Source organism: Strix uralensis, chromosome 20 (assembly GCF_047716275.1).
Source record: "Strix uralensis isolate ZFMK-TIS-50842 chromosome 20, bStrUra1, whole genome shotgun sequence".
In the NCBI taxonomy this organism is placed as follows: domain Eukaryota; kingdom Metazoa; phylum Chordata; class Aves; order Strigiformes; family Strigidae; genus Strix; species Strix uralensis.
Genome location: NC_133991.1, coordinates 5,594,239 through 5,619,722, shown reverse-complemented (window position 1 = coordinate 5,619,722; position 25,484 = coordinate 5,594,239). Strand labels below are relative to the sequence as shown.

The window sequence follows — 25,484 nt, the reverse complement described above, 5'->3', positions numbered from 1 at the left end:
AGAAAATACCTGTTAAAGATCAGAAGCCTCAGAATGAAAATGTGTGGAAAACACAACAAGCAGAAAAAAGGATTGGTAGCAGAATAGGGAAGCCTTTCCCTTGGATGTCACCCAAGCCACAAACACCAGCATAGAAAACTGAAAACCACAGTAAGAGAAGAGGTTAGGATGAGCCACAACCTGAGCCTCTTGCTTCCCAGACAGCCAAAGGATGTGCTCAGCAGAAGGCTTCCAAGTACTTCAGAGAAGCAAACTACCAGGACCTGCCACCCTACTGCAAGAGATAAGTGTCGTTTACCAACATGTTTGCTGAGGCTCACAGCAAGGTCCCAGGGAGTGGGGCAACACTGAGGGAAGAACCCAGAAAACTCAACTAGCAGCCACTGCTGTTACTAGATCAGATCAAACACCTGGCTGCCCTTGAAGACTGCCTGATCAGTGTCAGACAAGCTACAGGAGCTCATCTGCATGCAATCATTGTTTGGGAAACAGAGTCTCTTGCTTGTGTCTCTAAGTGACTGCCCAGGAAGTGGTAATTTGGGGAGGGAGCACGACATGACTGATTAACTGATTTGGGGGTATGAAGCTAGAAATACTGAAGAGGTCAGAACACATTGAGGGACGGCAGCCAACAAGTCTCACGCCTCAGCACACAAGGATATGTTCCCCTTGCTCTCAAGGAAGTGTCACTGAACATAACAGCCAGACGTGACAAGAAAGGGAAAGAGTATCACATTCTTGGATCAGAGTCTCAAAAATCAGGTCAAAGAGATGGGCGTGATCTCTGCCATGACCCAAGCAGAACAGCCTGTCACACACAGGAACTACATTCCCCCCTTTAGAGATTTCCTTTGCCCTTTGACACTTACAAACAAAGCTGTTTGTACATGAAGACCACATGAGAGGGAGGGCATGAAACTCATTTCCACATCACAAGAGATGGTTTTGTTAGTGTGATTCATTCAGCCATTGCAGTTTGTGCCTGAGGAGACCTCAGCAACCCTCAGAGGCTTCTACTCATTTTTATTCAAGTTCCAAGTTGAAAGTTTCACCACTTACTGGTGGGTTTCAGGATAACAAGAGGAATGAACTTGCCTTTTTGACTGGCAAAGAATCTGGAAAACAAGGACTCCAAGCTTTCTTCTACCTACTACTCTCATGGCAACCCTGTATATAGAACTGACATATTGTCTTTTGAACAAGGACAATCCATCTTCATTATAACAAGTGCTACCTCTGCATTAAAGGAAGATCAGAACAAAGGTCATGGCAGTTCCTCTAATTTTTAGTACCCGTGGCCTGATTTACAGACATGCCAAAAATCTAAAATTCCCCATAGAAAATCAGGGTGTTCTGAAATCAGATTTCAAACACGTCAGGTTAAGTAACCTAATCTTCAAGTATTTGGTTGCCTTGGAAGGGAGGGAGGTTGGAAAGAACTGGGCAAGTATTAACATAGAAAAGAAGATCCTATGAGAGTATCCAGAGAGTCCGTTTCTCAGAGTACCTATCAAGAACATAATTGGTTCCCAACACCACCATCCCCACTCCAGACACACCATCATAACTATCCTCTCAAAGCCTACCAGACACTGATTACACCAGGTAGCTTCTCTATGGAATACAGACAAGATAACTTCACCTCAAACCAGTGCCACAGCTGATGCAGGGACAAGGAGTACCTTTGCTATCATGTTTGCACTCACAAGCATGGCAGAGTCCATCACTCTGTGAATCAGACCTGTGCTCTTTTTTTTCTGCAGCCCCAGCTCTTTCAGCTTCCCGAGCACAAAGGCAGTAGTTCCCCAGGGAAGAGTGTAACCAGGGGAGTTTCAAATATGCTCCTGCAGACACTGGACAAAAAACAAAACCTGCAGCTCCAGAGTATTGAAGGCCATTATACGTGTCTTCTGCCTTTGCAAAAGGGGAGGAAAAGAACTCTAACTCTGTGCACGTCTGGTTTGCACAACTTACCAAGAGTCTAAAACCCAAAAGAATCTTACACACCTCCCATCCCAAGTTGTACAGAGCAATCTTCACGGTCTCTCAGTCCCAAGAAAAAAGACAAAAGGACACAGAGACAGGTGTTTCTATGCCACCAGAGTAATCATCAGCTCCTGTCTTTATTAACAATTAGATCTCAGTGCTATTGCAGAGCAGCACTGCACTTCCCTACCAGCAAGGAGGAAGAGTGCCCAGACAGCATGTCTGGACAAGATCAAAAGGCCCCAGTTTAGCAGCCTGAGGACACCTGTGCCTGTGCACAACCTCCTAAGCAGATGGCCCTCCACCTGTGCCAAATCAGCAGCGCACAGCCGCATTGTTCCCAGACCTCAGAACTCACCTTTGTGCTACAGCTCTAATCCCTTACACACCCAGAGCCTCTATCTATCCTTTTCACAGGAGCACTGTTCACCCTGTGTGCATGGAAGAGCAGGCATCTTTTTCCAAGCATATGACTCTACATCTTGGAGAGCAATAAGGGAATTAAACACATAAAAGAGTTCGTGTGTAACAGGACTTCAAATAGCAGTCCTAATGCACTGGAATAAGCTCTGGGATTTATTATTCAATTGACTGGAAAGAAAGAGAGAAGGATTTCCCTGTGGCGTTACTACTTCTGAAACTGAGGAGAAACATCAGCTACAGGCCAATCTCTTGGGCGACAGATCCCAAATTTCTCCTACTGACCCTGTAGCAATAGAGTCTTCAAAAGCAGAGAAGACCAAAATGGATGAGCCTGCAGAATTCCTTCTTTGTTATTCTGCAAACTAGCTTGTAAAATCCCTGCGGGAGCAGAAATGTATTCAGTTTAAATGAAAACAAAAAAGAAAACCTAACATTCAAAAACACCAAACAGCAAGAATGATCCATGCAAGATGTGTAGCCTGCTTACATTAAAAATGTCATCAAAAGCACATAGCCTTTGTGATAAGCCAAAGCAGCTAGAATACTGAAAGGAAAAAAAACCATGTAACAACTAGTAGTTGGAAGGGGCATTACAATCCAGATTCCCTGTGTTGCAAGAATGCTCCCTCTCACTTCCATCTCTCCTGCCTTTGAGTGATGTTTGAAGCTGACAGATGAGTAAGTTCATGTTTGGCATTTCAATGGCCCTTGCTAAAGCACAGAGACTGGGTAAGCCCGTCCTTGTACAAGCCAGCTATGGATTTTCAGGGGAACCTTCAGATTCTCTGAAGCCAGAAAGTGCTGCAGAGATAGGATGCTCAAAGGCTAGAGTGAAACAGCTGTGTGACCACTGCGTACAGCAAAAAATAGCACGATAAACACTCTCACAACCTTGATGGGAACATTCATTTTTCTAGGATGAAACAAATAGGAGTCAGAATATCCTGCCACAATCTGAAGCAGGATGCTTCCAGAGATGAGATAGGGATTTTCACAGCAACAACAGTTTGAAGCAGAAAATGTTTGTCTTCTGAAGGCTGTAACACTGCATGATCTGCCAGGCTGTTCATCATTTTCATTTACCTACTGAGATACTGTTTTACTGACCACAACAGTCATACACAAATACTCTAACCAAAATTAGGCTGATTTTGACCAATTACAGTATAGCAAGAAGTTGCCCTATTCTCAAAGTCATAAAACACAGTAAGACAAAAGAAATACTGCTCTCATCTTACAGATGAGGTGTCATTGCTTGACTGAAGGCACAGGAAGTCAGAAAAGCTCCAGAACTGAATGCAGGTCTCAAATCCTTGCCTGGCCTATGAGACCACCCTTCTTCATGAGCCTTGAGGAGCATAGTATCCTAGTCATGATAGGATTCTGCATTAGCCTGGAGCTGCTGCAGCAAAATGATTGCTCAGGAGAAGGGTTATTGTTCAGATGCCTGGGTTTACTGGGAGCTAGGTGCGACCATCCAGGCAGCAGACACCCAGAGTTTAGGTTGCCACTGAAACAACAAGCTAGAGACTTTATCCCTTCCTTCAGACAGATAAATGGCATGCAATTTTTATAAGTACACTGGGAGCTTCAGCCAGAGTGCTGGAAAGTCGCCCATTCACTTCGTAGCGTGACAAAGCAAAGGCATATCCTATAGCACGCGCGGAAGCTGAAGTCTTCACTACACAAATGGAGAGAGTTCAAGAATAGATCTGCTGAGGGAAAGTCTCCAGCCAAGACTGCTCCAAAGCAACTCGGCACCCAAGCTAAATAAAGAGTCTGGGGTGGAGGGCAAGAACAGATCAGCTCATCCTATCCCAGCCAAGATGACGACATGCCTGAAAAAGAGGTACAGCTGCCAGCTTCCCAAGAGCAAGTGAGCAGACAGCAAGGACATCACACAACTGCAGCTGCTAGGCTGGGGATCTCACGGATACTCCTCTGTCAAAGGCTTGACCCTGAGCTGCAGTTTGTGCAATAAGGGAAAGAAACGTAACACAAATGAATGGGAGACAGGAAATGGATTAAATCTTTGTCTGGCCACACTGATGTCTGCTTGTAAGCAGAGTCTCTCTAACAGAGAGCCCCTCTCATCTGTCACCATAAGATTGAGAGATGCCTTTTTTTTGGCTGGCATCCCTTTTGCTAGTGAGCAGCCCGATAATGGGTGCTGGCAGAATGAAAGGTCTCCCAGATATGGTTGACTCCCTGGAAAGACGGAGATGAAAACAGTTTGTTTCAAGTTGCAGCTGGGAGAAATACTATAAAGCCAAAATAATGCCAATGGCTTACTGACATTATGCATTGCTTACAGTCAAGCATAACACCATATGAATGTGGCTGTGCCCCCCCTTCAAGCTCAGGCACCAAAAATCTCGCTAGAGAAGAACAGAAGGCCACAAGATCTTTAAGTTTGTCTTTTTGGCAAAAGGAAAGCAGATATATTTATAGTACCTGAACAACCACAGGGATATAGAGAGAATGAACATTTCTAGCCACTACCAGACCTGGAGTAAGCCCAACGTCACCAGAAGCTAGAATTCCAGAAAAACTGAAAACACAGAGGTGCTGGTATAGACAAGGTAAGGAGGAAACAAACAACGTTGTTTAACAGGAATGAAGTATTTATTGGCCCTGTGGAGCATTCGTGCTGAACCTGTCATGTAGGGCAGATACAGTCAAGCAGGCAATCATTAAGGACTGTAGATGAAAGAGAAGCTCCTTCATATTACAGGAACACACTCAAGGACTGGTGACCGAGAGAAGGCATTTAGTGACACAAAGGATTCTTTGCTTCCCCTTCCATGAAGCTAGTGTAAGCCCTCTCCTGTGTTTTGCGAAGTCTTGGGACAGGACACTATCAGATTTGATACTAGTCACATGCCTTTTCCCTGTTTAAGGTAACTACTAAAGATATCCTGACTTAGGATGTCTCCTGAGAGATTAATGTCTTGACCTCACAAGGTATCAGGACTTGCAGCATTTCTGGACTTCAGTCCTGCAGTGTAGCAGGATTAGGTGAAACATGGGTAGAGGGGTCCTTTGCTGTTAGCCATAGCCATGGTGGCAAAGCGGCAATCCCATGGCTCAAGTTCTGCCATGACACATCCATCATTCTCTTTCTGGGAGAAGTTAGTTTGAAAGACAAAAGAGGTAACATTTACCCTAAACACAGAGTGGTTGTCTTGGCCCTGCACCACAGACAGGGTGCTCATCACAAGAAAAAAAGACAGATTCCCAAGAAAACCAGGACAGCTCACAGGCAAACAGCAATGTCATCCAAACCTTTCAGACATGCTAAGATAGATTTTGGGATCTGGGTTGGGGTTTTTTTGTTTTGAAAAAGTAGGTACAGAATCACTTTCAAACCACTAGTTAGGGGAAGGGTTGGGCAGGGAAGAAGAAAGAAAAGTAGGGCACATGAGTTGAGTTTTCTGCTCTGTTCATCTTTCACAGGAATTTTCAGAGACCTGTCAAAGGAAGTTGTGCACCACGGTGGCTGGTGTAAGCTTACAAGCCCCTTCAAAGCCAGTTTCTCAGCAGAAAAATAAGAAAGCAAGTATAACTTGCAAGGAACTGCACTAGCTGAATAGAAGAGTGACCCAATCGCCCTGTGACTTTGGGGACTGTTTTTCTCATTGCTATCCTTGGGAGTTTTCATCTGAAAACAGGAGATGTGATTCACCTGAATTAGGAGAGAGATTGGTGTTTTCTAAAGAGACAATATTCATTTTGGTGAAAGAGGAGAAAACATGTTGTTAAAAAAAAAAAAATTTAAAACCTCAGCTTGACTCTGAGACAAGAGAAAGCCAGTTATTCACACATCTCTAGGTGCTGGCAACATAACGTTGATAGTCTGCCACCTAGGCCCAGGAAATAAGACCTCAACTATACAACATGACTCAGGGTTACCAAATGTTGCCCACAGTAGTTACATGTCACACGATCCATCATTTTCAGTAGTGTTTTTTCATTCTGTTATCAGAATGATAACAGCACCACCGAAAACAAGCAACCACTTATAAAAGATGTCTGGGATGGGGATAATTTATCCGACAACCCACTCAACTCTCAGGACCTCAGTGGCTTCGACTTCACTGCTACTTGTTCTTGGGGCTCTCCCTTTCATACAGTGGCAGTACAGGAAATTATCAGGAACCAGCACATGCTGCTCCTGCTTTACCTTTGTTGATAGCTTTGGAGGGCTCCAGCATTTGTCCACAGCTTTCTGGAGGTCCTTGGGAAAGAGAAGACCGGGGTCTTTCTCTACTTCATGCAAGAATGTCATACAATGCATGATTAGAGGACAGACAGTATAGTCATTTTCTTGGAAGGGTGCCATTCTCTTGGCTTGTGTTTCCTCCCACTTGCAAAGGAAACAGAGCATTAGTGTTCTCCCATCTCTTCTGGTAGGTTTCTTCATGGTGATTGTCTTCTAGAAATGCAGCGTGTGTCAGCTGAGCTTTCACCAGCTGAGATCTTAAATATCAATAACCCCAGCTTCTTTCCATGATATTTTCACATAGAAAGAAAAATTGAGAAGTCTGCTGCCATTCTGCATTGTCTCCAAACAATTGGACTCGTCAGACAAATGAACCAAACTACATTTGAAACTGAAAACGTTCCATGAATAACAATGTCACAACAGCACACACTACTCCTAAAGTCTCTGGGTTAACAATGTAAGAAACAATGTATATGAGTAACTGCAGGAGCCCACAAAAAGGATTTTTACTAGTAACATGATCAATTGTTTGGTACTTATGAAACTACAGTTATGTTAACAAGGAAAAATAAGCAAGATTTTTGGCAAGTTTAGGAGACAAGGTGAAAGCTCACAAGTTTCTAATGACAATTATGTGTGTAAAAAGTCTGGGAAATTAGAAAGCTTCAACAGAAGTTTGGCCATGACCGTGTAAAATATTAAGTGTTTCAACCACAGCCTTGCATAAAACAAGACCAAAGAGACACCAAAGCAGATATATTACAAGTGAAAAAGCTTAGACTGACCACTGGCCAAGTAGAAACTGGAGAACCAACTGTGGTAACTGCCACATGGAAAATGTGAATTCCAGATGAAGAGTCAAAAGCTGCAGATTGGGAAGGTGGATCTCCGGGCATTTAAGTGGGTAGTACAACGACATTCTGGCTAGGTTATCAACTACAACAGGACCTCAGTCAGTGCCCTGTGGGTGAATTGGTAACAATAAAATGACTAAGCTTTGTGAGCTAAATTATGGGCTTGTCTACATGGGAAATTGTTATAGAAGCTAGGTGTAAATTTACAGCACAATGGCTTTTTTTCACCAATTCCCAGATGGGTGGGTAACACTATTCTGCTCTGAGAATGTCTTTCAGAGAAGGCAAAGCTCAACAATACGAAGACATTTTGCGTACTGAAAGGTGGTAGCTGGGCAGAGCTATTTCACATGGGGTTTTTTTTCTTAAATGTAGGTGAGTCACAAGACTGTAAGTGATTGAAAGACAAATCAGGCTCAGGGCAAGTTTTTGACAGGTCACTGTCTCTATGCTTTTGTTTCTCATCTGGGGAGAGGGGACACTGTGCTTTCATGCATGTCTCTAAAGGATATTGAGATGCAGGATTAAGAGGTGCTGTAAGGAAATTCCACTCTGAAAGGTACAGGGCACATTACCTTCATCCATCACCAGCTGCAAGGAATTCAATCAAAGCTTTCCAGTGTATCTGATCAATATTACCCTTAAAGACCCAAGTATGAGGACGCGATACCAGCAAGCCACATAATGCTACTGGTCCAGCATCCCTGCTAAGCCTGTTCAGTCACACTGCACCCTGTTGGACTTCACATTTATATCGCTTCAAGCCTGACTAGCAGCAGCCTCCTGTGTGGAGAAGTACAAATGGGCATTACAACATAAGCCGGACTGTTTCACATAGGTTGTCCCTAATACTGTATTTACCTTCATGTGTAATTACTCTGCAGCTAACACCAGTGGCATTCTTCAGTTACACCACCATGAAGCAGGATATCACATCTGACCCATTCATCTCAACCCTCTATGCAGTACTTAAAAGCTAACCAATTTAATGAGAAGTGCAGGAAAATTCGGCAACATGAGACATAAAGATTTTTACCTCACTAAGTTGGCACAAGGTCCTGGCCACCGGCAGCTCTGATAAACTCGCTGGATCACTGTTTCTGACCCATTCTGCACTTGGCAGGAAACTGTCCGTGTAACCGTATAGTGACACCAGTGCCTGCAGAGAGAAAGAACACTGTTAGCCCCAGTAAGACAGCAAGATGAACCAACATATATCAGACTGCATTAAAAACAGACCAAGTATCGGGGGGTGGGGTTGTTTCTTCTGCCAGCCATAGCTAGACTAACTTGCAGTCTTCATTTCTCACCCCACCCTCTCCTCCCAATAGCTGCAGAAAGATTCCCTGCTTCTGCCAACCTGAACCACAAGAGATCCAGTAACGCCTCTTGCTTGGTCCTCAGAGGCTAGAGTTTTATAGTACATAATTTAGTTCTGTTAGTTATCATAAACAATAGGACTTTAAAAAAAAAAAAAAAAAGAAAAAAAGTGTTCCAAATCTCCTGATAGTCAGTTCCCATTGTACTGGTCTTAATTCCATCCTGCTCATTATGGTATCTTTCCCCAGCCTCCTACCATTCTGAACAACATCCGAGTTGGAAAATTCTTCTTTTTGGTGTGGTGGAGCTCATTGTCAGTAGCGTTCAAACAAGCTGGTTGCTGAACAAGTCATATTGCTGTCCTGGTGAGGTTATGGTCTAAAAATGGGCAAGAGAAAATGTAGGGGAGGGAGGACTACTGTCTTATGCTTTCTCATAAGTAAATAAGAGTGAGAGAGACCTCCTCACTGTAAGGTGTATGACAAGGCAGGAACTGCAGTGTCAGCCCTGGGGACTGGGACCCATAGACCCTTTTCCACCTTCTCTGAAAAATGTGCTTTCAGGTTCCAGTGTCATGCTTCAGGGGGGAAAAAAGGATTTTCTCCTTGCAAGCATCATTCATATTTGCCAAATCCTGGTTCACATTTTTGCTTTTGTACCTCAGCGTAGTTAACAGGTTTGAGAGCCGCTTTCCTACTGATTGGGGATCAGAACTGGGGTCACTAATGGAAAGTGAAGACACCAGCTTGCACTCCAAACCACACAAAGTGCTTTTGTTAGCATTCCCTGCACATGCAGAAGAGTCCTGGCTTCTCATCCATCTTAAAGAGCCCCCAGTACAGTTGATCCCTTCTTCTCCAGGTATCACAGTGGCTCCCCAACCTTGCCTACCAAAAATTAAACTGCTGGCACAGTGGAAACAGGCACCTGTACATCCCCTCCTCCTTCCTCAACCCACCTTCCCCATGATAGTTTAATTTTTCAGTATTTGCCATTTACAGCATTTGTTGCATTTTGTTTCCTTTTTGGATTCCCCTCCTATCTCCACAGGAGGCTCCCTGCTCTCTGGATAACTCTCATTTCCATGAATAGGAGGTACATATGCCAGCGGCTGAGCCGAGCGCTGCAGACCACAATGGGCAAGCTGGGGCCAGCAGGCTGCTCACCGAACCTTTGGCTACAGCCAGATGGGTAAGCTGGGGCACCCAGAGAGAGGGTGGCTTTCTACCCAGTGCCATCGAGCCCGTCAGCAGTGTCAAGGCAGAGCCACGCAGCTTTCCTCCTGCTCACTGTAAACCGACTTGCAACTCCTCATCAGGAAACATGGACTACAGTCACATCTCAGGTGACACCAGACTGGCAGGGAGGTCTTAAGAGAACCACTTCTCTCAGATTTATATGGTGTAGAATAGGGATCAGACACTCTAGTACCCAAATGTCTCTACTAACATCTACTCATAGAACCAAAGGGCAAAATGGGGGAAAGATAAGATTAAAGAAGCTTCAGCTCACATGATGACAGCAGACCCTTTAACATGCCCAGCACAACTTCTGCACAAAGTTTAGGGAGCAAAACCAGAAGAAACAAGGACAGGAGCTAAAGCCTGGAAACCTGATAATTCAAAGTTAAGTTTTCTGTTTCATTTCACATGCACACATGGTGCAGTCAGCCATTTCGTCTCTCCAAGCCTTAGTCATGGGGTTAGTTCAGACAGGTATTGCTGGGTAAGATCTCCTCATGCCATGGGAGCAGCCAGCTGAGCATGGAAGGAAAAGCAGCCAGGAGAAAGGGCAAGTATGAGAGAGGTCAGGGAAACCACAGCTCTCTCTTGAGCATGTTCTTAGCACAGTGCTTACAGCCTTCAGAAGGACAGCACTTTGGCACAAGCCTCAGAGCAAAAGCATTTCATGTTAGGCAAAACAAACTGCACATATACAGAACCTGACAGGATAATGGCAGAAGCGTATGTCCTAAAGTTATGGAAAACAAAACCTCCCATTAACATGCAATGAGGAAAGGAATTGGTCCCACCACAGGAGAGGAATAAAGCAGTAGTACGCACACTAGCAACATGTAACAGAGCATGAAGGGACATGAAATACTAACAAATTCAGAATAAAGTTACTGAATATTTTAAAACAGAGCATAATTATCAAGGACTCGGGTGCCTCTTCTCATGTTAAGGCCATTTTTCTGGCTTGTCAATGAAATCCAAATAAATGAAACATTTATTTACACATGCTCTGTTTTAACTGTTACGTAGCTTGTATTTGTGTCACTCCAGCCTTCTCCCATCACAGAGTCATCTGGGAAGAAGTACCATTTCCATGGTATGGAGCTAGATTATCTTACACCAATTATTTCACTCTAATACTGATTTTGGTGGGCTTCTGAGACCACCTGTCCCACCTTCTCGGGTATACACAAAGCACTTCTGTGTCAGATTAAAAAAAACTTCAACTCCACTTGAGCAAATCCCTCCATATCCGATGGTGAAACTAGAGCTTCATATTCCTGGAGGCAAACGACGTGGGAAGGTGAACAAAGACAAACACCACTGCACGCCCCAGCACAATGCAAAGAGAAAGGCAGGCCTTGGAGGCAGACTCCACAATTGCCAGAGGGAATCTGGCAGCCTGTCTGCTCTGGTTAATGTATAATGGCAGCTCCAAATCACAACTCTTAAGGAGAATTTAGAAACTAATTGTTACTCTCTAACTTTCCGTTGCATAGACCCAGATTCAACATCAGCTTATTCCTTCAAGGATTATTTTCAACCAGCTTGGGAGCCTAGCACTACATTTGTGGATCTGGAGCTAAATAGGTGGCACTGTGCAGGCTGCCTATGTCAAAAATGGCAAGAAAAGTTGAATGCTTTAAGCTACCTACAAAGCTGGTTTTGCCAGGGCTTTCATTCAGTGGGTGCTACCAGCATGCACACAGATTTTCTTTCCAAACAAGTCCAAAACTGCTGTTGTCTGAGTGGGTCTCTCACACCTTTGCTCTACCTGGTCCTCAGAATAAGCTGTTCAGGTACATGTATACCCTTGCAGCTCCAAAGAATTTGGCAGTAAAGTTGTCATTTCTGCCTTGGAAAAGCCTTTCTTGGAAGTGAAATGTGCTGGACAGGCCTTGTTGCAATCAGACAGAGCCTTAGGCAGCAGTTTCACGTAAAGGCTGCTCCCACACTACAGTGCACAGGACAGGACCCTGCACATTGGTGAGGGGAGAAAGCCACCGCTTTCCCAGGTTCATTTCTTCAGATGACCTGTTCAGGGACCTGTTATAAAAGGAAACAATCATTACAGGAAGTGAGAAGCTTCCCCGAGATTCTCTCTTCATTGCTTTCCTTGCCTGAAGCCATCACCTGGGCTTGCCAGGCTGAGCAGGACTGATGGTCCATGGCAAAATAACAGATCCTTCACTCAAGTCTAGGGACAGTCTTCCACCGTCCTCAGCAGGAGCATGGAGAGTGCAGTGACAAAGTACCACAATACTTGTCACCTCAGCATTCTCAGTCTTCTCTAAAGCAGAACCACTAAAGCATGGATCATGAGGGCAAAAGAAGTGGTCAGGCCCCAAAGATACTCAGATAATCTAACATGAACACAGATTTCTCTAACTTCTGTTTACCAACAGAAAGAAGAGTTTGGTTACAAAGGTGTGAAATGTACATTCCCATTTGCAAAACATCACACACTTTGTTTCCCATAAATAGCATAATTTTCCTACAAATGCAACTTTTATGTGCTTGGTTTTTACTGTGGCATAGAAGCAGGTGAGACAGAAAGACACAAACATAGCTGATCATAAAATGCATTAGAATATATAGCCTGGAACTCACTATAGATATAATAGCACAGTGACTACAACAGAAAGAAGACAGACAAAACCACCCCAAGATTTGTCTCTGCAAGCCAAAAGTCAGCAAAAGCAGTCTTCAGAATGCAAGCAGGCTTCAGACAATGTGACGAAAGGCCCCATCACGGCTTACAGAGATTATAAATGACCCTTTATATTATATACAGATGCTAGCAAGAAAGGTTTAGGACTTTTACTGGCATGCATCCAGGATGGCAGAGAATATATTGCTGCTTATTCAAAAAAGAACATCCCAAGGAAACAAACAAAATGATCCAAATAGCAGCTCCTTTAGGGCTGAGTCTGTTGGAACTCATGCATGCTCATCACCAGCATATTTAGCATGATGCCCTGCAGTGTCTCGTGGAATTGGTCTTCCACTGCTTTGCTTAGAGAGGCAAGTCTCACTTGGTCCATTTTCACCATCCGTTTCCAAAGAGACACCCTTCTCTCACGCCCTATTTAATTCTTGAAAGACTTTCATGGACAACTGAGGATCTGCAGACCATGGCCTGCAAGCTGCTGATTTAGACAGTTTCAACCCAGGGCTACAGACCAAGATCTCATGTCTTGGTCACAGCTGACAACATGTTGTTCCAGAGGGAATACAAGTGTTGATGCCAGCAGATATCCAATCATATTTACTGTATAGGTCCAGGATGTTACTGTGGACCTTTCAGACTAACTAGAGCAACAAACTCAGTAGTTTGCTTCCATTTGGAGATACTCTGAAAACTACTTCTGAGCAGATGCTGGGAGAGAGTTGCCTGTTCTCTGCTGGCTCAGCAAGAGCTGTGATGCCTGGCTGCAGGCACCTGGACACTGGGGGAGATGAGAAACCTAACTTCCCAGGGCATGCATGGAGCAGGCTGAGAGGACCTCAGAGGGCAGCTGGACTTACACAGGGAGCTTGAACTGCATTTTGCTTCTATAGGCAGAAGGGAGGAAGCCATATTCTGCATATCCCCCCCACAGCTTTCTGAACCTGCTGTGCCCCTCACCAGAAGCCTTATTTGGATGCACAGTTCATCCCCTGGAGATTCTGGATGTCTGTACAGCCTGTAATCCTACAGTGAGAGAGAAAAGGGACTGCAGAGGGTGGAGAAGTGTAAGGTAACAAATACTCAAGCTAAACTACTGTAAGTTCCAGAAGAGCCATATACTCATATCAATGCTTAATTCCTAGCTACCATGACTGAGTTAGCTTAGAGCAATCATTTCACGGACGGGAATACACTGACAGACAGCAAGCTGCTTTCTTCCCCACTTCTCACCATTTGGATTTGCACAGTACTGTTTCCTAAACCCACCACTCAAGGGGTATGTAAGGGATCCCTCCACCCATTCACCCACTGTGAATGCTTAGAAAGACTCACACCACAACTTAGAGCCATCCCCAAAAGCAATGCTTGGTTCCTTCCTAGTCCAAACTCCTGGCTTTTCTCCAAGCTTCTCAGAGTCCTGGGGGTCCCTGGAGGACCTTCTAGTGGTTTTGCAAGAGAAAAGCCAACTGGTTGTTAGTAGGCTTCATTTCACTGACCAAGTGATCACAAACTAAATGTCAGAAACCACTGGGCTGAACTGATCAGGACTCAGCAAGTAGCCTGTTTAATCAGGAGCGTGCAACTTCAAGATGAAAGCGACTACATTCTTGCCTAATCACTTCTTTCAATGGGAGGACAGTCCAGCTCCACACACAAAACTGACTTGCTGCTGTGCCCTGTTAAGAATAGACCTACAGCCGACAACACCTACCACACACAGGGCCTTGTGGCTGATGTGTTCACTGGAGTGAGGGACATGGCTACAGCTCCTGATATCCATGGCATTATAGCACACCATGCTCCTACCAGCATGAAATGCTGCGCTTTCAGCAGAAACAATCCTACAAGTTAGACTCTGAACAAAGCCATTTATGCTGCTGTAGAGCTAAGTAAAATGGAGATTTAGTGTGGTTTTAGTACTTCCGATGAAAGCACATGCCACACAGTACAACACAAAAGCTCAAATCACCAAGACTTAACTTGCCAAGACAGAAGCAAGCAAAGTCTTTCTGGGAGGGAGGGGGGAAAGGCAAAAAAAAAAAAAAAAAAAGACTTTATATGCAGAATTGTTTCATCAGCACCTGTTGCATGTGTTTGGGGCATGAATTGACCCTCTCCACTCCCAGTAAACATTGCAGAAGTCTCTCAATAAGGTTGGCATTTCTGATGCATGTGATTTGCCCTAAAGCTTTGTGCTGTGTAAACAACTGCACTGAATTATCTTTTTGTTTCCATAAGGATAACACACTGTATGTTATACTTAGCAGAGATCAACATTTAGGGCACAGAAAACAGTAGGAGTGTTTTGATAGCTAGATAGATTTCCCCAAGTTTCCTCATAACATTTTTCACTGGAGCTATCAATTTCCCTGAAATTCTGGAGAGGAATTTCAATAAAATCAGAAGGTCACTGACTTTCACTGGGAAAAAGTTGCTGTTCTGACTCAATGAAAGTGAACTGTGCCCTTTTCTCTGTGTAAATAGTACAGCATCCCACTTGCTTTGCCAGAACAGCAATCCATACGTTGTGTGCTGGAGCCCATCGTTAGGAGGGGTTAGTTATTTATATACTCCACTGAGGCCAGAAGCAGAAGTTGCCCTCTACGTGCCAAGAAATCCAGATTCAAAGGCTGCCAGGCTCTCTGGGGTATCTGTTCCGGAACTGTCCAGTCTACATAACTACATTATTCCCTTCTTATTCACAAATACACACCTCCCTGAATGTGCTTTGACTCTCATCAGGATCAAGTTTACCAGCTAATTCAGTTGGCTGTGACCAGATTACTCTTTACTGCTGTGACCTGGCTATAAAGGAAACAATCTCATCACATGTTACTGGCAAGCTCAGATAAAAACCAAGCTGGGCTTAAGTTTCTCCTGTTCCTGACCATATTTGTGCTCTCCCCATGTAACTAGATTTTAGGATCCAATGTTGTTGTTCAGCATATTGTCCAGCAAAGAGCCAGCTACAAAATTCAATTGTGAGCACCAGTATCCACAATATTAGTATGTTCAGAGTTGATGGATTGATTCAGGTCTGTAGATTGATGGACCATTGCTAAGGAATCCATGAAAGACCACCTGGCAGGGGCGAGGGGGTGGCTGTACACCAGCTTATGACAGCAAGGTTCAGTTCAAAGCAGAGTCTGCTCTTCCATTACAAAGTTTTAAGAGGTCTGCAAGTCAGAAGACATGACAAGCCACAGTAATCTTGTTGTCAATATTGATGTTTTACGCATGCCTTACTCCCACTGAGTACTTCATAGTCACTAATAGCAGTTACCCCGACTCCTGTGGAAAAGGGAGAATAATCTTTGTAACAGCCCGTTCATTTTGGGAAATGAATAAAACTGGAAGACTGCTGGTGTTTCTGAAGCCAGACAGCAGCAGCCATTTGAAGCAGCAGAGAGCCAGAGGCACAAACAGGAGTAAGACAAGTTCCAGGTCTCCCACTCCACTATGTTGGTCAGACAAGGACTGGAAGAAACTCCAATCTTTCTGCACACATCACTACCACCCCACCCCACCATAAGAGTTTGTAAAAAGTGGCCATAAAAATAAGTTCTGGCTAGCAGAGTAAGATGGGACAATTTATCTAGGTACCTCCCAATAGCATAACCCTTCCCCAGGGGGCAATATGTTCTGTGCTTAGTGCACTTCAAATACTCAGTTGCCAATAACAGTCTTAAATTTCCCACACAAAGTGGATTATCAGAGACTGCTGGAGGGAGTTTAGTCCTAGAGGAATCTTTACCTTAGGAGGAAAATGCAGTTCAGTCTGCACAACAGCTTTAATCTTCAGCAAGTTCTGCAGCCAAGCACATTTAACTGTGCTTTCCTTGCTTTGTTGTGTGCATGGTTGACCTTCCAAACAGCATTACCTCGAGGGCTGAACTCGATTCAATTCATAGAAAACTGCACAAAGTTTTGCCTTATCCTTCTGCAGCCATTGAAGTTACAGAGGTTCAGGGAAAAACCTCTCCCTGGAATTATTAAAAGTCTAGAAGCAGAATAGACAAATAGTATGAAGCCACGGGTGCAGCTCTTTCAGAGAAAAAGAGGGAATCCAGCTCCCCAGAGCAACATTCAGCTTCTTCAGCCATGAGACCATTCCTCTTCTCTTCCAATCCCCCACCTCATTCACAAGGCACCTTCCAACTGCTGCAACTAATGAAGGAAGGGCTCTGGAGATTATAACACTTGTCTATTACACACGCTTGATTCATTTGTACAGCAGATACACCCTGTACATCAGGATTAATATAAATTTAGAATACAACAAAGGCAGATCAGAACTTTAAAAACGTTGAGCAGGCAGGTAGTATCAGAAATAAATTAATCATGTTCAATACATGCACCTCTATGTATCTGTTTATGCATGCATAAGGGAAAGAGGTGAGAAGGCACATGGACTGTTTCACTAGCATAAAGCCTCTCTGATTTATACCCACTACCCAGCTCCTCTCAGTTTGCTAGGGACATGTTCCAACTGAATCAAACAATAAATATGGTTGACCTGAACCATAATTACCTTCATCGTGAAAATGAAAGAAGTTAGTCCATGACTGAGTGCTCAAAAATAAAAGGGGAGTTTGCTCCTTTGAAGTGCTTTGCTTTTACAGGCATTCTTCTAGGCACTGAACTGTTTTGCTACTCCTTCCCCCAAGCGTAATCGCAATCAATGAGAAGACAGTAGTTTCCAGTGTTCACAGAGGGAGGAAACGTACGTACAAAAATATCCATGGAATCTGTCTTTGTTAAATCAGACTGACTTGATGGAATTTGGCATTCAATATCCATGCAGCGTGGAAATCATACACAATTACAACCAAGTATGTCATTTTTGCAACATAAAAGCTACTTGAATTAGAGCCTTTCAAAAGAAGAACCCAAGTCTAAACATTTTTGCGCAGCTGGATAACCTGGCTGTAGATAGGTCTCCTACCTTCATACTGCCAATACATCCGTAGTACTGGTTTGTTCGTTTCTAGAAAGCCTGACCTTGAAAGCAGGGGTGGGATCAAGGAAAAAGATGTCCTTAAATCCTTGACTGAAAGTATAGAGCTGGGATTTGGAACACTATTTGTCTGAAATATACCCCTGTGTTCAAAAATGACATTTGGCACTTGTCTGTGTGTCCTCCTCTGAAGATCTGATCTAGAACTGCTTGAGGACACTGGCCCTAATCTTCATTAAAGTACAAGACAAACTTTTATCAAAGTCAGTACCTCTAAATTTACACCAACATAAATTCATTCAGAATTAAACTCTAACTTTGAATTAGCAAGAGGTGGGAAAACAGGACACTGACACACACCTGCTTGTCCTCAAAACTTTTGCAGTGATTAAAACATTAAGAAAACTAGCTTAAGGAGTCAGCAACCCTGTAACAGCATCCTATGCTTTCCTAGTGCTCCTGTTGTGGCTAGAGTCTCCTCCACCATCCATAAAGTCAGTACCCATAGCGGTCTTTAATTCCCTCTGCTACATTACATCATAACAAAACAACACTTTGCACAATCCGTGTTCTCCAAAATGGACAAATCGGGCTCCTGCTGGTTTTCAGCAGCTCCTTCAAATCACGTACTTAGCCCTACAGGGCCTGTATCTGCATGCATCAACAGCTAGTCTGGAAGGACTGAACAGGGTCTGCTCCTGAATTTATTTTTTTGCTTATAGAGCTCTGTACAGACAACAGTGCATCTTTCTGCCTCACATTCAGCCCTCTGTTGCCAAACTCACAGCACTTACCAGCAGCAATGAAAGCCACATGCATGACAGGAACACAGGGACTTTGCCTAAATGAAGCAGTGTTTTTCATTACCATTATACTGGCACCAAAAACCACAAATTACAAGAAGAACAAAAGGCAATGTCAAAAGGAGAGCACTGAGCGTATCAAAGAAAAAAATTAGGATGGCACGATCAAGTCATTGCTTCCTATTAATTGCATTATGTTAATCCACCCATGTAACATGCATGTTTCAGGTTTTTCCTGGAGCTGAACAGTAGAGATATTACTGTTATTGGAGACAGGTACACCCTTTTGATAGCTAAAAAGAAAAAAATATCTTGAAGGAGATCCCACACACAAAACATTGCTTTTTCTATTGAAGGGAATACAGTTTTGTTTTCCTGAGCTATTTCAACACTCAGAGCAGTATCCTGTGGGCCCAAAAAGGCATTGAAAAGCAGATCAGAGCATCAGCTTCAGATTCACAAGTGCTAGGACGCAACTGGAAATACCTGCACAGACAGCTGTGTCATGTAAACAGAACCCAGAACTCTTCTAGTAACACTTCTTCCACCTGCCCTCCTCCCTCCTTGTCTTTTCCTGTGGCACAATATAATTGCTTCATTCAGTCTAGGTCTTCAATTTGTTCAGCAACTTACAATGCAGTTTGTGGGCTCTGGTACAGAAGGGACTATACAGCAGACCTTTCTACAGTAGTTATCTACCATGTGGTTGCCCATCATTGTTGGGAACTAGTTTTCATGAGCCAAGGCGACCTCTTTCTAGAGTGAAGCTGCAGTAAGTGTGCAGGCTTGGCTTTATTCCACATCACCCCTGTTTCAGGTGACTGCCATACAAAGAGTCAGACGTGACAACATCCTCATTGAGACTGCTAAAGAAACAGCCTTTCCTCAAATGCAAGAAAACCCTTCAGCTTTCTAATGTTTCCAGGGCTGGAGGAGGTGATTATAAATAATAAGCCAGTCTAGACAAATCCATCTACTTATATTGCCTTGAGATCAACAATTCCTCTTTTCCCTTTTTGATTTGTCAGCTTAGCTGCTTCTATTCAGTGAGGCAACTGAAGGTCAGATACCATCAGCCAGCATTTGCATTAAGGCCTGAGACAAGACTACTGCTGGTACTCCAGGAAGACTTTTGGGGACAGCTGTGCCCTGCCAACATGCCTGTACTCCAAGAGCAAAGCACATTTCTCCAGTAACTGTTCTACTGATATGCCAGGTCATTCTGAATACCAGGCTGTGTTGATAAAGCTGGCTGTCTTGAGCTTGCCCAGCTCAGAGATCCCTAAGCCACACAAGGACCCAGTTCAGTGAAAACAAAGCCTTGCAAAACCTCTCTGCCTGGGTATTCAAAGTGTTAATCAGTCTGAAAAACAAAACCCAAAGCCTGTGTGTTAATTTGCTATTTAAATTGAAAACTTTTTATTCCATGTCTGCCATGTCTGGCACAAGGCTGTCCTGGGCGTTACTACAATAAAAAATAATTTGGAAAATAATCCTATTGTTCCAGTTACACCCATGGGAGTTTCATGTGTAGGGAAGTAGGAACATCAAAACTTAGATCTGTTGTGTGATCAGAGAGCTGAGTTTGCCCTTTACAACAGTCAGTTTTGATTCAAGTGCATGTTGGGAGAGAGATCAGAGACAGTGAGCTAAGACAGGAGGATGTCTCAATAGCTTTAAGGTTAATAAATTCCTACTTGCACAGTCTGAAACTCTCAAAAAACATTTTTAGTGTAGTAAAGTAACAATACCCTTTACAAACACACCTCCACACCCATGGGTAGCTAGGTGATCACATCTTTCCCTTCCTTGCCTCCCTCTCAAGCCAATCGTTCCCAGTGCCCATCTAAATGCAGTAATGAATTGCCCTAAAAGACTTCCAGTTGCCAGCCACGAGCCCTTTCAAAGTGCTTCCTTTGCACAAAGTGGAAGCCTCATTCAAAGCACCATGTGAATATAATACAGCTTGGATGCAGTAGTTACAGGCACACAATAATCTGCTATACCAGCAGCCTCCTCTTCACCTTTCTCCAGACTCCCACTCTTACACTCTGACAACTGCATCCGTCCAATGCCATAAAAAGTAACTACATAGCATTTGCTGTAGATCAGCTCTTCTGCACACAGTAGTCCCAAACCCCCGCTAGTGAACACTCTGTATTGCCTCATCAAGTTTTAAACTCACTCTTAAGCAGATGGTGTATGTTTCAATCACACAGAACCCACTGCACTTCAATATCCGTCTATAGATAGACTACAAAGACATCTAGAAATGAAGTGCTCTACCTACCTATTTTCAATTTAAATGGTTCTTCTGCTTTTAACACGTCTTCCTAAGCTTTCACTGGTTTTGGAAGCAGTCTCCATACCTTATTTCTAGCCAAGAACAATTATTTGCATTCTCCTTTTAAACCTTGCTGCAATCCAGTTTGTTCATTAGAAAAAAAAAATCTTAAAAAAAGAAAGCCTTTCTCTTGTGAACAGAAACACTAACACCTTTCTCTATTATTAAAAAATTCTTGAGCAATCTAAGAAAGCGCTTTAGTGCCTTGGTGCTTTGGAAGCCTCTATTTGGAAAGGAGATGGTCTTGAGGGAGGAGATCTACGTTTCGGTATCCAGGTGGAAAATGGGTTTGATTTGGCCAAGTAATAACAGCCGAAAAAAAACCCCTCTATAGCCTGTGCACGCACAGTAGATTCCTTAGGAATGATAACACTGCCTTGAAACATTCCCGAGTACACACATGGGAAACTGGATGGGGAGAAGGCAGCACTGAGCAAGAGAGAGGGGACAGCAGGAGGTCTGAAGGAGAGATACAGACATTTGGCCAGAGAAATTCCTGCCCTGTTCTGTGGGGAATTACAAGTACGGCAAACTCGATTAGATGGGGGTTTGTAGGGTTTTTTTGGTTGTTGTTGAAGTTTCAAATTACCTGCCAATGCAAAAGGGCAGGGCAACCGAGCTGTTTCCACCAAGGCAAAGCGGAAAACTCCACAACAGCATTTTAACCACAAATTTGGTAAGGGTGCAAATTGATGCACCAGATGATCCAACCTCCAAAAGCAAAGGCTTCACAAGCATCCCTCGCCACTCTGCTGGAAGTGGGAATGTCTGGAGTTATTGGTGAGAAAATTCTCAGCCTGTGTGTACAAAGGAGTGACTGGCACTAGATACACCCACATGCCATTTGAGACACATACTACTCACAAAAGCTTGTGGTAAATTCAAGGCAAAGCCATTAAAGACAGATGACCTTTTTTCTTCTCCCTATTTACACAGATTTCATCAAAAACAGAACATTCAGAGGATGAAGAGTGATACCAAGATGGGTGTCAAAGATACAAGTTCGATTAAAACAAGCAGTTATGATCTGAATTTTATTGATGGGTGACAGTTATTCTGTATTTCTGGTACCGTTTTTGTAGTTTGGGAAGAACAGCATGCTCTTGCTTTACTTCCTCTGGGCAAACCAGTAAACCTGTGACTGACATGTGGCTGCTCAGCAACAGTCTACGGTTTATTGTTACACTAAGTACATATGAAAACAGCCTTCACACACCACAGCTAAAATTTTCTTGTGCTTTTTCTCCCTCATACACACATACATGAGAGCTTTCCTTTACACCTCTCAGTGTAGCTTGGAGAAATATTTACATGCAAAGGATGATGCGAAATAGAGCCACCCTGCAAGCAAAGACAGCAGCTGCTATTACAACAGTGCTCACCTGACCCATTTATAAGAAAGCATATAGGGATGCCATACATCAGCCAAGTCACTGAACACATCAGGGCTCAATGTTGAATTAAGGGGCTGTGACAGACTCATGTCACATACTTCTCGCAGCAGAAAAGACCTGGTATGAGTTTCAGCTGAAATCACTCTCATATACACAAATCAAAAAGGTTGGTTGAACCTCAGAACATGGAGCAGGGAGTGACAGAACAACAACTATTGAACTGTTTCCCCTTGCTGTCGATATGTCCATGGGAACAGCCTATTCACTTGTTCAATTACTACTGGCAATATCTGAGCCACAAGCCATGGGGGGAGTGTGCAACTCCAGTCAAATGCTTGTGTGGGGTTTGGTGTTGGTTTTTGTGGGGGAGTTTTTGGGGTCGGTTGGTTTTTGGTTGTTTTTTTAAAAAAACAAAGCAAAAACAAACCACAACCACACACATCAGAGCTCATGGAGGTGCCCTGCAAAGCAAACCTTGCCTCCATAGGCCACAGAGATGCTCAGATACAAATCAGTAACCCAGACATGGGTAGCACAAGGCAACTTCCAGGCTCAACCAGGACACCAGCTGAGGTGTCTGATAGAAACCAATGTAGTTTCTAGTTGCATTCAGCTCAAGAGACAAGCTGTGACAATTCTGACCATTCTCATATTGCCACTTCTCCCCTCTCTTCCTACCCGGTGCAGACAGACACAGCTTCACCCTTAGCTCCCCAAAGGTTATGGAGCAACTCCTTCAAAAGGAACTTGGGAGCTGAAAGTTTACTTTCAGCAAAATTCTATAGTCATTTGTAGAAGTTGTTTTAAAAACCTTCTAGTTCAGACGCCAGTAACCACTTGGCAGGGCCTGACAGACATAATTAGAGAGCTTGATTGTTTCAAAGGACATTACCCAAGAAAATGAGTATGTTGCTGCGGTCCTTGCAATAAATTTCCAATGGGTTTTGTTGCAAAGGTCTTGAAAGGGTTTTAGCAGACTTTTAATTACACTATCAGGACTCAAGTATTTTTCTGGTGCTTGGCAAAAGGGGATCCTATTATTTCTGCTTGCAATGCACACTCATTCAAAGCTTATCCACAGGCCTACAGCCTAAGAATTCCTACAACTTTGTAATCCAAAATTTTTGTATCATTTGCGATATACATTAGTGACTTCCAGTAACAGCGGCCCAAGAGACAGCATTTTACTGTGCGATAGTTTAAACCATTTGGCTCAGTGCTGTATCCTGAAATACACTGCAGGGAGACTATATATTTTGCTGCAGGTTACGCTGATTTACAGCAGCATTAAGCCAAGTGCTGTAACATCCTACAGAGCCAATTTGCCTTTTTGCTCTCTGCTATACTTCAGATGCTGCATGGGAACAGAGAAAGTTTGCAGCATCACAGCCCAGACCTGCCTTTGCTCAAAGGCTGGTACTGTTTGGTAGCACCAGTTGCAGGCATTTTTGCATTGACCCCATCGGTCAGTGCTGCATCTATAGGTATGTTACACATTCAGCCTCCCACAAAGCTCTCATAGCAGCTGAGGAGGGGAAAGCCCCACAGCCTGTGCCATCATCCAGCCCTCTGCCAGTGTTCAGTCCAGCCTGTCCTGCTCAGCACCTCCCTCTCCCACCTCTCAGCTAGCCCTCCAAAAGAAATCCTTCTCTGTAAAGATCAGGCAAAGACTAACTCCCCAAGACTAATTTCAGTCATTCAGGCTCAGAGAGGTACAGTAAACAGGGAGCACAACGACCTCTATTCTGTAAGAGTGGAAGGCTATGCAAGCGCCAAGTATTATCATTCATAGATTTATTATAAACTTCTGCATGTATCCATATACAATACTTTGGATTTTGTAGCTTTCCCTCTAAGATCTAACCACACCCTCATGAAATACTCCCCAGAGCCTTCCCTTACATGAAGGGAAGTATTACTATTCCCATTTTATTTAGAGGAAAGAAAAGAGAGAGAGACAACTTGCAAGTCTCAGTTCCCAGACTTTGCGCTGCTCTATATAATTTACACTGAGCATTTAAGGGAATGGTCTTTTTCTTGGGAAAGAGGGTGGAAAACAAAGTCTTATGAATCAGCCAGCTGATAATTAAAAGCAACTAAATCCAGATCACTTTAAGCTGCACATGAGAATCCGAACTCCTCAGATGCTGAATTCCTCTGCCGACCAGAAAAGCCAGGGTCACTTGCCCAGCTGGTCACTATTGTTCTGTCCAATAAAGTTCTGGCAGGAATGCATGTTTAACAAAATACAGAGATTAGGCATAGCAAAGAATGCAGCTCCCCCCTCAGTGTTTAGGTTAGTGGGGTTTGCCATGTTGAAATACTGAAGCTTAAGCATATCAGATTTTCTCTGTCCTGTACTGCTAGTGCCAGTGACAGACACAAGCTGACAGCTCAGTTCCCAGGATCACTGATATTTTAGCTTTAAGTTCATTAAAAGAAGCATAAAAAGTTCACCTCAAAGCTGCAATGACCACTAATTAAATCAGTGTTTTCTTGGGGATGTAGAGAACCAAATGAGAAAAGCTATCTGTACCTTCCATGCACCAGAAACTCTTGAAGGGCAATTTAAACCAAGCCAGAGACTCAGGGTACCAGATTTCAAGAATCTTGCAAGAGGGTAGTTTATCTTTAAAAGTCTTAGGATAGCCTAGATTTCCAAAAGGAAGTCTAGCATCCAGTGACTAAATACAGCATCAAAACGGCAATGATCTTCCTAGCATCTGACTTCGCTCCTGACAGTTCAGAACCAGGATCTTTAGCTCAAGTTACAAGACATACAAGACTAGAGTCAGATGCAAAAATGTCACAAGAACAAGCCATACAGATGATCTTACAGAGATCTTCAGAAATCTTGCAGGAACACAGATCTTACCAAGTCAGATGCCATGCACAAAGCAGCTGTGATACCTCACCGGGACAAGAATTTCTCAACTCAAAAAAGAATTATATTAAACAGATATTTGAGTCTCATGAGTAGATTTGCAAAGGATATAGTTCTTGGAGAACTGTGTGTAAGAATGTTATAAATAGCCTGGTTGCACCTCAAAGTTAATGGCTTACATTTAGAGATACCCAGGATTCCTAAATTCCCCTGCAGGGGGTATGGTAACTCACACTGTGTGAAGTGATGTTTACAGGTAGGAAGCATCTAAGATCCTGTTACCCTGGCAGTCACTCCTCTCTTTCTCCGTTCACAAAAAGCTGGAAAAATAACTTTCTGTCAGAGCCACACAGTAAATCTGGAACAGGTAGAGCTGAGATACAGAGCT

General features: G+C 43.5%; 1 protein-coding gene across 9 annotated transcripts in view; it reads right to left on the bottom strand.

Annotated features, from left to right (window-relative positions):
* COL26A1 (collagen type XXVI alpha 1 chain) overlaps nucleotides 1-25,484 on the bottom strand; it is a 193,574-nt gene that overhangs the window by 144,298 nt on the left and 23,792 nt on the right. For all 9 annotated transcript variants that reach the window (XM_074890330.1, XM_074890322.1, XM_074890324.1 and 6 more), the window contains one exon: nucleotides 8,525-8,647. In XM_074890330.1, coding sequence (XP_074746431.1) covers nucleotides 8,525-8,647 — 123 coding nt within the window. The remainder of the gene's footprint in view (nucleotides 1-8,524; nucleotides 8,648-25,484) is intronic.